The sequence below is a fragment of the Oryx dammah genome, unplaced genomic scaffold (assembly GCF_014754425.2).
Source record: "Oryx dammah isolate SB20612 unplaced genomic scaffold, SCBI_Odam_1.1 HiC_scaffold_15, whole genome shotgun sequence".
Taxonomy (NCBI): domain Eukaryota; kingdom Metazoa; phylum Chordata; class Mammalia; order Artiodactyla; family Bovidae; genus Oryx; species Oryx dammah.
The window spans coordinates 26,778,776-26,792,599 of NW_024070199.1; the positions used below are offsets into that span (position 1 = coordinate 26,778,776).

A 13,824-nucleotide genomic window follows, 5' to 3' on the forward strand; every position below is an offset into this window, starting at 1 on the left:
CACAGGGCCCCCAGCCAGAGGAGAATGGCTACAGAAAATCACTCTACAGTGACAGAGTTCATTCTTCAGGGCTTGACAGATCGGCCAGAGCTTCAGCTCCCCCTTTTCTTCCTCTTCCTTGGGATCTACTTGGTCACCATGATAGGGAACCTGGGCGTGATAACACTGATTTGTCTGAATGCTCAGCTTCACACCCCCATGTACTATTTCCTCAGCAACCTGTCCTTTGTGGATCTCTGCTACTCCTCTGTCATTACCCCTAAGATGCTGGTGAACTTTGTGTCAGAGAAGAACACCATCTCCTATGCAGGGTGCATGGCCCAGCTCCACTTCTTCCTGGTGTTTGTCATTGCTGAGTGTTACATGCTGACAGTGATGGCCTATGACCGCTATGTTGCTATCTGCAGACCTTTGCTTTACAACATCATCATGTCTCATCGAGTCTGCTCCCTTCTGGTAGCTGGGGTCTATGCTATAGCGTTCATTGGTTCAACTATAGAGACTGGCCTCATGTTGAAACAGTCCTATTGTGAACACCTCATCAGTTATTACTTCTGTGAAATCCTCCCCCTCATGAAACTAACCTGCTCTAGCACCTACCATGTTGAGATGACAGTCTTCATTTTTGCTGTATTCAACTTCATAGTCACCAGTTCATCAGTCCTAATTTCCTATGCCTTCATCCTGTCCAGTATTCTCCGCATCAGTACCAGAGAGGGAAGGTCCAAAGCTTTCAGCACATGTAGCTCACACTTTGCAGCCGTGGGGATTTTCTATGGAACAACCGCATTCATGTACTTGAAACCCTCCACGGCCAGTTCCCTGGCCCAGGAGAACATGGCCTCTGTGTTCTACACCACAGTGATCCCTATGCTGAACCCCCTGATCTATAGCTTGAGGAATAAGGAGGTAAAGGTGGCCATCCAGAGAACTCTGAGGGGAAAACCCTTTTGATACAAATGTTATGATTCTTTCTCCGTTTTAAAAATAACTTTTTATGAATCCAGAGGGGAGCACTCCAAATGCTCACCCACTTGGGTTTGGAAACAGTCCCTTCTCTGCATGACTGGGTGACTGACTGCTCTTGCCTCCTTCCCTCTTCCTTCCCACCTTCTGTCTCCTCCCACTTCTGTTTGAAGCCAGCTGATGTTAAGTTGGATGAAGCACAAGCTGGAATCAAGATTGCCAGGAGAAATATCAATAACCTCAGATATGCAGGAGACACCAATATTATGGCAGAAAGTGAAGAACTAAAGTGCCTTGATGAAAGTGAAAGAGGAGAGTGAAAAGGCTGGCTTAAAACTCAACATTCAAAAAACTGAGGTCATGGCAACCAGTCCCATCACTTCATGGCAAATCAATGAGGAAATAATGGAAACAGTAACAGATTTTATTTGAGGGGTGGGGGGCTCCAAAATTGCTTCAGATGATGACCACAGCCATGAAATTAAAAGATGCTTTCTCCTTGGAAGAAAAGCTAGACCAACCTAGACAGCATATTAAAAAGCAGAGACATTACTTTGCCAAAAATGTCCATCTAGTCAAAGCTATGGGTTTTCCAGTGGTCATGTATGGATGTGAGAGCTGGACTATGAAGTAAGCTGAGTTCCAAAGAATTGATGCCTTTGAACTGGGGTGTTGGAGAAGACTCTTTATATTCCCTTGAACTGCAAGATCAAACCAGTCAATCCTCAAAGAAATCAGTTCTGAATATTCATTGGAAGGACTGATGCTGAAGCTGAAACTGCAATACTTTGGCCGCCTGATGTGAAGAACCGACTCCTTGGAACAGATTCTGATGCTGGGAGAGACTGAAGGCAGGAGGAGAAGGGGACAACAGAGGATGAGATGATTGGATGGCAGCACTGACTTGATGGACATGAGTTTGAGCAAGCTTTGTTGTTGTTGCTGAGTTGTTGCCGGACAGGGAAGCCTAGCATGCTGCAGTGTGTGAGGTCACCAAGAGTTGGACATGATTGAGCAACTGAACTACTGACCGATGTTAAGTCTTTTCTCTCATTGAGAAGCATTTTCTCTATTCTGACCCTTTGGCAAACTCTATTCTCTTAATTGTAACTTAATATACGGTTTAAAATTTCACAGAATCAGAGAACCAACAGCGGCTACTGGGATGGGAGGTGGACATGACAGCCAGGGGATTAAGCTCACAACTATTATGTATAAAATAAAGAAGGAATAAGGATGTGTGGTACAGCAAAGGGAAATAGACCAATTAGTTTATGGTGACTTGGAAGCAACCTAGATGTCCATCAGCAGATGAATGGATAAGAAAGCTGTGGTACATATGCACAATGGAGTATTACTCAGCCATTAAAAAGAATACATTTGAATCAGTTCTAATGAGGTGGATGAAACTGGAGCCAATTATACAGAGTGAAGTAAGCTAGAAAGAAAAACACCAATACAGTATACTAACGCATATATATGGAACTTAGAAATATGGTAATGATAACCCTGTATGTGAGACAGCAAAAGAGACACAGATGTATAGGACAGTCTTTTGGACTCTGTGGGAGAGGGAAAGGGTGGGATGATTTGGGGGAATGTCATGGAAACATGTATAATATCATATAAGAAATGAATCATCAGTTCAGGTTCAATACAGGATCCTTGAGGCTGGTGCACTGGCATGACCTGGAGGGATGGTACAGGGAGGGAGGAGGGAGGGGGGGTTCAGGATGGGGAACACGTGTACACCTGTGGCGGATTCATGTTGATGTATGGCAGAACCAATACAATATTGTAAAGTAATTAGCCTCCAATTAAAATAAATAAATTTAAGTTTTTTTAAAAAGTGTCCACAAAGAAAAAAAGAGAAAAAAAAAGTGTATTAACTATAAAAATACTGAATAACTTTGTTATATGTCTGAAAGTAATAGAATATTGTAAATCAACTACCTTTCAATTAAAAATTAAACTTTCATCATTGAATTTTAGAGTCATTCACTGTTTAGTTATCTTCTGTGTAAAAAAACATTGCTCATCCCAGTTCCTACTTATTTGCATTTGCATGGGTGTGTGCTAAGATGATTCAGTGGTGTCCAACTCGGTGTGACCCTATGGAGCATAGCCTACTGGGCTCCTTTGTCCATGGCAAGAATACTGAAGTGGGTTGCCATGCCCTCCTCCAGGGAATCTTCCCAGCCCTGCTATGGAACCCATGTCTTTTAGGTCTCCTGCATTGGTAGGTGGGTTCTTTATCACTGGCTTCACCTGGGAAACCATATTTGCACTTGGGAGTACACAAAGCCGAGAGCAATGAAATTGAGAGTCACCAAGAAGTAATATTTAGAGCTTTCTCATCTAGACTTCCTTGTCCATTTTCTTTGACTTCTCCCTACTTTTTTTCTGCCCAAGAACTTCTACCTGGTCTTTTTATGTGACTTTTTAGTCATGATAATAATAATGCCACCCACTACCATGTTTGGGGGCATCTACTCTGAGCCACACAGCTCTTCTAAATGCTTTGTATGCTTTATTTCAATTACACTTCACAATAGTTAAGTACCACTGTTTTCCCCATTTCACTGCGGAATTTGATGTAGTAAATTGCTCAAGGTCACACAGCTGATAAACAAAGACTTGGAACTCAAACCCAAGTCTAAGTGACTCTGTAACCCACACTCTTGGCTCTCAGTCATCTTGCCCTTAGCTTTATGCTGTTGTTCCCTCTGAACAGCAACTAACCCTGCCCTAATTGTGCTCTTCCAATCTCAAATATCTCCTATAATCAGTTCCTCAGACTCTCACTTTTCATCTTCCCTAATTTCTTCACATTTATCAGCAACTTCCTTTTATAACTAAAGAAAGTTTACACTAGAGTGGCCAGCTCAGCAGTTCACCAGAAACTTTACCAGCTTTAACTCTGGAAGCCTCCACCCTGGGAAACCATTCTGTTCGAAAAAACCAGGATGACTGGTCACCAGATTACACGCTGTTACAACTCTCTTCCCCTGCTTAATTAACTCAGAGATCTACCACCTACCTCAGCCAGTAAATCCAGTGGCCTTGAGACAAAGTTTCTCCCCACTCCTCTTGCTTTATTCCAATATCAAGGATACTTTTAGACTTAGCAGCCTGATTCGATGCATAAGATTGATAGATACTTCTTGTTATTTCTAGCTAATTCTGGTATTCTCTTGTATTGATCAGTGGTTTATTATCAGAAATGGACATGACTCCAGTTTTCTCAAGCAGGAAGGCTTGCTTACAGTTTAATTAATGACTAAAGAAAGGGAATTTAACTCAGATGACCATTATATCTACTACTGTGGGCAGGAATCCCCTAGAAGAAATGGAGTAGCCACCATGATCAACAAGAGTCCAAAATGCAGCACTTGGATGCAATCTAAAAAATGACAGAATGATCTCTGTTCATCTCCAAGGCAAACCATTCAAAATCGCTGTAATCCAAGTCTATACCCCAACCAGTAATGCTGAAGAAGCTGAAGTTGAATGGTTCTATGAAGACCTACAAGACCTTTTAGAACTAACACCCAAAAAAGATGTCCTTTCATTATAGGGGACTGGAATGCAAAAGTAGGAAGTCAAGAAACACCTGGAGTAACAGGCAAATTTGGCCTTGGAACACAGAATGAAGCAGGGCAAAGACTAATAGAGCTTTGCCAAGAAAATGCACTTGTCATAGCAAACACCCTCTTCCAACAACACAAGAGACTCTACAAATAGACATCACCAGATGGTCAACACTGAAATCAGATTGATTATATTCTCTGCAGTAAAGATGGAGAAGCTGTATACAGTCAACAAAAACAAGACCAGGAGCTGACTGTGGCTCAGATCATGAACTCCGTATTGCCAAATTCAGACTTAAATTGAAGACAGTAGGGAAAACCACTAGAACATTTAGGTATGACCTAAATCAACTCCCTTATGATTATACAGTGGAAGTGACAAATAGATTTAAGGGCGTAGATATGATAGATAGAGTGCCTGATGAACTATGGATGGAGGTTCATGACATTGTACAGGAGACAGGGATCAAGACCATCCCCATGGAAAAGAAATGCAAAAAAGCAAAATGGCTGTCTGAGGAGGCCTTACAAATAGCTGTGAAAAAAAGAAAAGTAAAATGCAGAGGAGAAAAGGAAAGATATAAGCATCTGAATGCAGAGTTCCAAAGAATAGCAAGAAGAGATAAGAAAGTCTTCCTCAGCGATCAATGCAAAGAAATAGAGGAAAACAACATAATGGGAGAGACTACAGATCTCTTCAAGGAAACTAGAGATACCAAGGGAACATTTCATGCAAAGATGGGCTCGATAAAGGAAAGAAATGGTATAGACCTAACAGAAGCAGAAGATATTAAGAAGAGGTGGCAAGAATACACAGAAGAACTGTACAAAAAGGATCTTCATGAGCAAGATAATCATGATGGTGTGATCACTCACCTAGAGCCAGACATCCTGGAATGTGAAGTCAAGAGGGCCTTAGAAAGTATCATTACAAACAAAGCTAGTGGAGGTGATGGAATTCCAGTTGAGCTATGTCAAATCCTGAAAGATGATGCTGTGAAAGTGCTGCACTCAATATGCCAACAAATTTGGAAAACACAGCAGTGGCCACAGGACTGGAAAAGGTCAGTTTTCATTCCAATGCCAAAGAAAGGCAATGCCAAAGAATGCTCAAACTACCGCACAGTTGCACTCATCTCACATGCTAGTAAAGTAATGCTCAAATTCTCCAAGTCAGGCTTCAACAATACATGAACTGTGAACTTCCAGATGTTCAAGCTGGTTTTAGAAAAGGCAGAGGAGTTCAGCTCAGTTCAGTCGCTCAGTCATGTCCAACTCTTTGCGACCCCATGAATCGCAGCACACCAGGCTTCCCTGTCCATCACCATCTCCCGGAGTTCCCCCAGACTCATGTCCATCAAGTCCGTGATGCCATCCAGCCATCCCATCCTCAGTTGTCCCCTTCTCCTACTGCCCCCAATCCCTCCCAGCATCAGAGTCTTTTCCAATGAGTCTACTCTTCCCATGAGGTGGCCAAAGTACTGGAGTTTCAGCTTCAGCATCATTCCTTCCAAAGAAAGCCCAGGGTTGATATCCTTCAGAATGGACTGGTTTGATCTTCTTTCAGTCCAAGGGACTCTCAAGAATCTTCTCCAACACCACATTTCAAAAGGATCAATTCTTCGGCGCTCAGCCTTCTTCACAGTCCGACTCTCACATCCATACATGACCACAGGAAAAACCATAGCCTTGACTAGACGGACCTTAGTCGGCAAAGTAATGTCCTTGCTTTTGAATATGCTATCTAGGTGGGTCATAACTTTCCTTCCAAGGAGTAAGCGTCTTTTAATTTCATGGCTGCAGTCACCATCTGCAGTGATTTTGGAGCCCTGCAAAAATAAAATCTGACCCTGTTTCCACTGTTTCCCTGTCTATTTCCCATGAAGTGATTGGACCAGATGCCATGATCTTCGTTTTCTGAATGTTGAGCTTTAAGCCAACTTTTTCACTCTCCTCTTTCACTTTCATCAAGAGGCTTTTTAGTTCCTCCTCAATTTCTGCCATAAGGGTGGTGTCATCTGCATATCTGAGGTGATTGATATTTCTCCCGGCAATCCTGATTCCAGCTTGTGTTTCTTCCAGTCCAGCGTTTCTCATGATGTACTCTGCATAGAAGTTAAATAAGCAGGATGACAATATACAGCCTTGACATACACTTTTCCTATTTGGAACCAGTCTGTTGTTCCATGTCCAGTTCTAACTGTTGCTTCCTGGCCTGCATACAGGTTTCTCAAGAGGCAGGTAAGGTGGTCTGGTATTCCCATCTCTCTCAGAATTTTCCACAGTTTATTGTGATCCACACAGTCAAAGGCTTTGGCATAGTCAGTAAAGCAGAAATAGATGTTTTTCTGGAACTCTCTTGCTTTTTTGATGATCCAGCGGATGTTGGCTATTTGATCTCTGGTTCCTCTGCCTTTTCTAAAACCAGCTTGAACATCAGGAAGTTCATGGTTCACATATTGCTGAAGCCTGCTTGGAGAATTTTGAGCATTACTTTACTAGCATGTGAGATGAGTGCAATTGTGTGGTAGTTTGAGCATTCTTTGGCATTGCCTTTCTTTGGGATTGGAATGAAAACTGACCTTTTCCAGTCCTGTGGCCACTGCTGAGTCTTTCAAATTTGTTGGCATATTGAGTGCAGCACTTTCACAGCATCATCTTTCAGGATTTGAAATAGCTCAACTGGAATTCCATCACCTCCACTAGCTTTGTTCGTAGTGATGCTTTCTAAGGCCCACTTGGCTTCACATTCCAGGATGTCTGGCTCTAGGTGAGTGATCACAACATCATGATTATCTGGGTCGTGAAGATCTTTTTTGTACAGTCCTTCTGTGTATTCTTGCCACCTCTTCTTAATATCTTCTGCTTCTGTTAGGTCCATACCATTTCTGTCCTTTATCGAGCCCATCTTTGCATGAAATGTTCCCTTGGTATCTCTAATTTTCTTGAAGAGATCTCTAGTCTTTCCCATTCTGTTGTTTTCCTCTATTTCTTTGCATTGATCACTGAGGAAGGCTTTCTTATCTCTTCTTGCTATTCTTTGGAACTCTGCATTCAGATGCTTATATCTTTCCTTTTCTCCTTTGCTTTTCACCTCTCTTCTTTTCTCAGCTATTTGTAAGGCCTCCCCAGACAGCCATTTTGCTTTTTTGCATTTCTTTTCCTTGGGGATTGTCTTGATCCCTGTCTCCTGTACAATGTCACGAACCTCCATCCATAGTTCATCAGGCACTCTATCTATCAGATCTACGCCCTTAAATCTATTTGTCACTTCCACTGTATAATCATAAGGGATTTGATTTAGGTCATACCTAAATGTTCTAGTGGTTTTCCCTACTGTCTTCAATTTAAGTCTGAATTTGGCAATAAGGAGTTCATGATCTGAGCCACAGTCAGCTCCTGGTCTTGTTTTTGTTGACTGTATACAGCTTCTCCATCTTTACTGCAGAGAATATAATCAATCTGATTTCAGTGTTGACCATCTGGTGATGTCTATGTGTAGAGTCTTCTCTTGTGTTGTTGGAAGAGGGTGTTTGCTATGACAAGTGCATTTTTTTGGCAAAGCTCTATTAGTCTTTGCCCTGCCTCATTCTGTGTTCCAAAGCCAAATTTGCCTGTTACTCCAGGTGTTTCTTGACTTCCTACTTTTGCATTCCAGTCCCCTATAATGAAAAGGACATCTTTTTTGGGTGTTAGTTCTAAAAGGTCTTGTAGGTCTTCATAAAACTGTTCAACTTCAGCTTCTTCAGCATTACTGGTTGGGGCATAGACTTGGATAACTGTGATATTGAATGGTTTGCCTTGGAGATGAACAGAGATCATTCTGTCATTTTTTAGATTGCATCCAAGTACTGCATTTTGGATTCTTTTGTTGACCATGATGGCTACTCCATTTCTTCTGAGAGATTCCTGCCCGCAGTAGTAGATATAATGGTCATCTGAGTTAAATTCCCACGTTGAAGGTCAGGAATGGCGGTGGTAAGGAGATACCCCTCGTCCAAGGTAATGAGCAGCGGCTGCACTTTGCTGGAGCAGCCGTGAAGAGATACCCCACGCCCAAGGTAAGAGAAACCCAAGTAAGATGGTAGGTGTTGCAAGAGGGCATCAGAGGACAGACACACTGAAATCATACTCACAGAAAACTAGTCAATCTAATCACACTAGGACCACAGCCTTGTCTAACTCAATGAAACCAAGCCATGCCTGTGGGGCAACCCAAGACGGGCGGGTCATGGTAGAGAGGTCTGACAGAACGTGGTCCACTGGAGAAGGGAATGGCAAGCCACTTCAGTATTCTTGTCTTGAGAACCCCATGAACAGCATGAAAAGGCAAAATGATAGGATACCAAAAGATGAACTCCCCAGGTCATTAGGTGCCCAATATGCTACTGGAGATCAGTGGAGAAGTAAGTCCAGAAAGAATGAAGGGATGGAGCCAAAACAAAAACAATACCCAGTTGTGCATGTGACTGGTGATAGAAGCAAGATCCAATGCTATAAAGAGCAATATTGCATAAGAACCTGGAATGTCAGGTCTATGAATCAAGGCAAATTGGAAGTGGTCAAACAAGAGATGGCAAGAGTGAACGTCGACATTCTAGGAATCAGCGAACTAAAATGGACTGGAATGGGTGAATTTAACTCAAATGACCATTATATCTACTACTGCGGGCAAGGCAGAGGAACCAGAGATCAAATTGCCAACATCAGCTGGATCATCGAAAAGGCAAGAGAGTTCCAGAAAAACATCTATTTCTGCTTTATTGACTATGCCAAAGCCTTTGACTGTGTGGATCACAATAAACTGTGGAAAACTCTGAAAGAGATGGGAATACCAGACCACCTTACCTGCCTCTTGAGAAACCTGTATGCAGGTCAGGAAGCAACAGTTAGAACTGGACATGAAAAAACAGACTGGTTCCAAACAGGAAAAGGAGTACATCAAAGCTGTATATTGTCACCCTGCTTATTGAACCTATATGCAGAGTACATCATGAGAAATGCTGGGCTGGAAGAAACACAAGCTGGAATCAAGATTGCCGGGAGAAATATCAATAACCTCAGATATGCAGATGACACCACCCTTATGGCAGAAATTGAGGAGGAACTAAAAAGCCTCTTGATGAAAGTGAAAGAGGAGAGTGAAAAAGTTGGCTTAAACCTCAACATTCAGAAAACAAAGATCATGGCATCTGGTCCAATCACTTCATGGGAAATAGACAGGGAAACAGTGGAAACAGGGTCAGATTTTATTTTTGCAGGGCTCCAAAATCACTGCAGATGGTGACTGCAGCCATGAAATTAAAAGACGCTTACTCCTTGGAAGAAAAGTTATGACCAACCTAGATAGCATATTCAAAAGCAGAGACATTGCTTTGCCAACAAAGTCCGTCTAGTCAAGGCGATGGTTTTTCCAGTGGTCATGTATGGATGTGAGAGTTGGACTGTGAAGAAAGCTGATCACTGCAGAATTGATACTTTCGAACTGTGGTGTTGGAGAAGACTCTTGAGAGTCCCTTGGACTGCAAGGAGATTCAACCAGTCCATCCTAAAAGAGATCAGTCCTGGGTGTTCATTGGAACGTCTGATGCTGAAGCTGAAACTCCAGTGCTTTGGCCACCTCGTGAAGAGTTGACTCATTGGAAAAGACTCTGATGCCGGGAGGGATTGGGGTCAGGAGGAGAAGGGGACGACAGAGGATGAGATGGCTGGATGGCATGACTGACTCGATGGACATAAGTTGTGTGAAATCTGGGAGTTGGTGATGGACAGGGAGGCCTGGCGTGCTGCGATTCATGGGGTCGCAAAGAGTCAGACACGACTGAGCGACTGAAATGAACTGAACTGAGGCTATCTCCTAAGTGACTTCACGTTAGATCTGACCCACAGCTGCCACTATGACCACTGCCATCATGTAAAATGGCCCTCATACTCACACAATTGTTAATGAACAACTGAGCTCTGGCATAGAGCATCACCTGGAAACTTGTGAAAGATGCAAATTTGAGGTTTCTGCTGCCAGTACTCAATACTTAAAGAAGCCCCCGTCCACAGTCACAGCTTGCCCCATCCACCTCACATATCTTCTTCTGTCCCACTCCACAAGCACTCCATCCATACCTTGACACAGCCATTCCCTGGCCATCCTTTGCTCTGGGTGTGAACAGCCAGCTGTGTGGTCTGCCTCTGGAGGATGGGACTTTGGAAGAGACCTAGTGAATTATAGGAGTTCTTATATGACCTGAATACAAGTCCTTTGATATTGAACATCTTCCCCTCTCTGTGTCTTGTCTTTTCACTTCCTCAATAGTCTATTTCCAAGAATAGAAGTTTTCATTCTTAAGCCCAGTTGTCATTTCTGGTCTCTTATGGTGGGTACTTTTGTGCTTATTCTAAAATCCCTTAGCTTATACCAATATCATGAAAATTTTCATTTTTCTTCAGAAGTTTTAAAATGTTTGCTTTTACCGTTAAATCAATTATCTGTTTAATTATAACCTTTTAATATGAAAAAAATTTAATATATACCGAGTAAAGAGAAGAGTTGTCTAAACATCCATATACCCAACACCCAGCTCAACAATTATCAACATTTTGTTGTTCTTTGATTATCTCTATGTCCACCCACAAAATATAGTATATTTTAACCATTGCATCTTCAAATATTTTTTGTTTATTCTCTTCCTTCCTGGACTCTAATGACACGGTTGTTTAGACCACTTGAAATTGTTCTACATGTTACTGAGGTTGTTTGTTGTTTTTCTGTGTGGTTTAGTTTAATAGTTGCTCTTTCATTAATCTTTTCTTCTTCAGTGTCTAACCTGCTGTTGCATATGTGCATGCTAAGTCACTTCAGTCTTGTCTGACTCTGTGACCCCTATGGACTGTAACCTGTCAGGCTCCTCTGTCCATGGGATTCTCCAAGCCAAGAATATTGGTGTGAGTTTGCATTTCCTTATACAGGCAGAATGGCCATCATCAAAAAAAATCTACAAACAATAAATGCTGGAGATGGTATGGAGACCAGGGTACCCTTCTACACTGTTGATGGGAATGTAAACTGGTGCAACCACTATGGAAAACAGTATGAGGTTTCTTAAAAAACTAAAAATAGAGTTACCATATTGCCCAACAATCCCACTTTTGAGCATATATCTGGAGAAAACCATAATTTGAAAAGATATATGCACTCCAGTGTTCATTGTAGCACTATTTACAATAACCAGGACAAGGAAGCAACACAAATATCCATCGATAGAGGAATGGATAAAAAAGATGTGTTACATATATACAATGGAATATTACTCAGTCATTAAAAAGAATTAAATAGTACCATTTGCAGCAACATGGATAGACTAGAGATTATCATACTAAATTAAGTAGGTCAGACAGAGAAGTATAAATAACATGTTATCACTCATATGTGGAATCTTAAAAAAGAGTACAAATGAACTTATCTATAAAACAGAAATAGAGTTACAGATATAGAAAACAAAATGGTTATCAGGTGATGGTGGAGGAAGGTATAAATTGGGAGATTGGGATTGACATATACAAACTCAGTTCAGTTCAGTCACTCAGTCGTGTCTGACTCTTTGTGACCCCATGAACCACAGCACACCAGGCCTCCCTGTCCATCACCAACTCCCAGAGTTTACCCAAACTCATGTCCATTGAGTCGGTGATGCCATCCAACCATCTCATCATCTGTCATCCCCTTCTTCTTTCGCCTTCAATCTTTCCCAAAATCAGGGTCTTTTCAAATGAGTCAGCTCTTCGCATTAGGTGGCTGAAGTATTGGAGTTTCAGCTTCAACATCAGGCCTTCCAAAGGACACCCAGGACTGATCTCCTTTAGGATGGACTGGTTGGATCTCCTTGTAGTCCAAGGGACTCTCAAGAGTCTTTTCCAACACCACAGCTCAAAAGCATCGATTTTTCAGTGCTCAGCTTTCTTCACAGTCCAACTCTCACATCCATACATGACCACAGGAAAAATCACAGCCTTAACTAGATGGACCTTTGTTGACAAAGTAAAGTCTCTGCTTTTGAATATGCTATCTAGGTTGGTCATAACTTTCCTTTCAAGGAGTAAGCGTCTTTTAATTTCATGGCTGCAGTCACCATCTGCAGTGATTTTGGAGCCTAGAAAAATAAAGTCTGACACTGTTTCCACTGTTTCCCCATCTATTTCCCATGAAGTGATGGGACCGGATGCCATGATCTTAGTTTTCTACATGTTGAACTTTAAGCCAACTTTTTCACTCTCCTCTTTCACTTTCGTCAAGAAGCTCTTTAGTTCTTCTTCACTTTCTGCCATAAGGGAGGTGTCATTTGTGTATCTGAGGTTATTGATATTTCTCCCAGCAATCTTGATTCCAGCTTCTGCTTCCTCCAGCCCAGCATTTCTCATGATGTACTCTGCATATAAGTTAAATAAGCAGGGTGACATATACACCCTACTATATATAAGATAGATAATAAGGACCTACTGTTTAACACAGGGAACTCTACTCAATACTCCATAATGACCTATATGGGAAATAAATCCATATAAGACTGGATATATATTTACATACATAACTGATTTACTTTACATCAGAAGTCAATACAACATTGTAAATCAACTATACTCCAATAATTTTTTTTAATTTACAAATCCCTAGGGGAGTTACAGAAACTTTGTCAGAAGTCATAAAAGCTAGCACACTCTAAAATCCCCAAAATAAATGAGTGTCCATAAATAATAAAATATGCATTAGCAACATTTTCATACATGATATACATGATATATGGCTGACTATATTCTTGAAAAGTATATAATCTTTTCCACATATTTCTCTACAGAATGAGAATATATGAGTGAAGAGTTTTTATGTCTACCTTCTATGCCCCTCAACCTCCTGCCACTCTAACACTGTTCATCTATGGGTACAGCAGGAGCAGGGTGACAGATTTAGCATTCCTTCTAAATTAACATTCCTTTACTGAAAATATATAGCTTGCCTTAATAAAATATTACAATATGATTTTAAAACCTTTTAAAATAAACTTTTAAACCTAGTTGATTATGCATTATGGTGAATAACCAATGATGAGTAACAACTATAATGATAGTGACGGATGATGGAGTTGATGGTATTACTGGTGGTGCTGGTGGTGATGAGGATGGTGGTGGAATTATTGGTAGTAAAATATTTGAAAGGATGCATTAGACACTAAGTTTCCCAAGCTGCAAGATGACTTTCCCAATAAAGGAAATTAACATG

General features: G+C 41.4%; 1 protein-coding gene across 1 annotated transcript; it reads left to right on the forward strand.

The window, feature by feature from the left end:
* On the forward strand, window positions 1-954 carry LOC120874395 (olfactory receptor 8A1-like). The gene has a single exon (XM_040255764.1). It carries the CDS (start codon window positions 25-27, stop codon window positions 952-954), a length of 930 nt encoding a protein of 309 aa, XP_040111698.1. The 5' UTR covers window positions 1-24.
* Window positions 955-13,824: the final 12,870 nt, after the last annotated feature.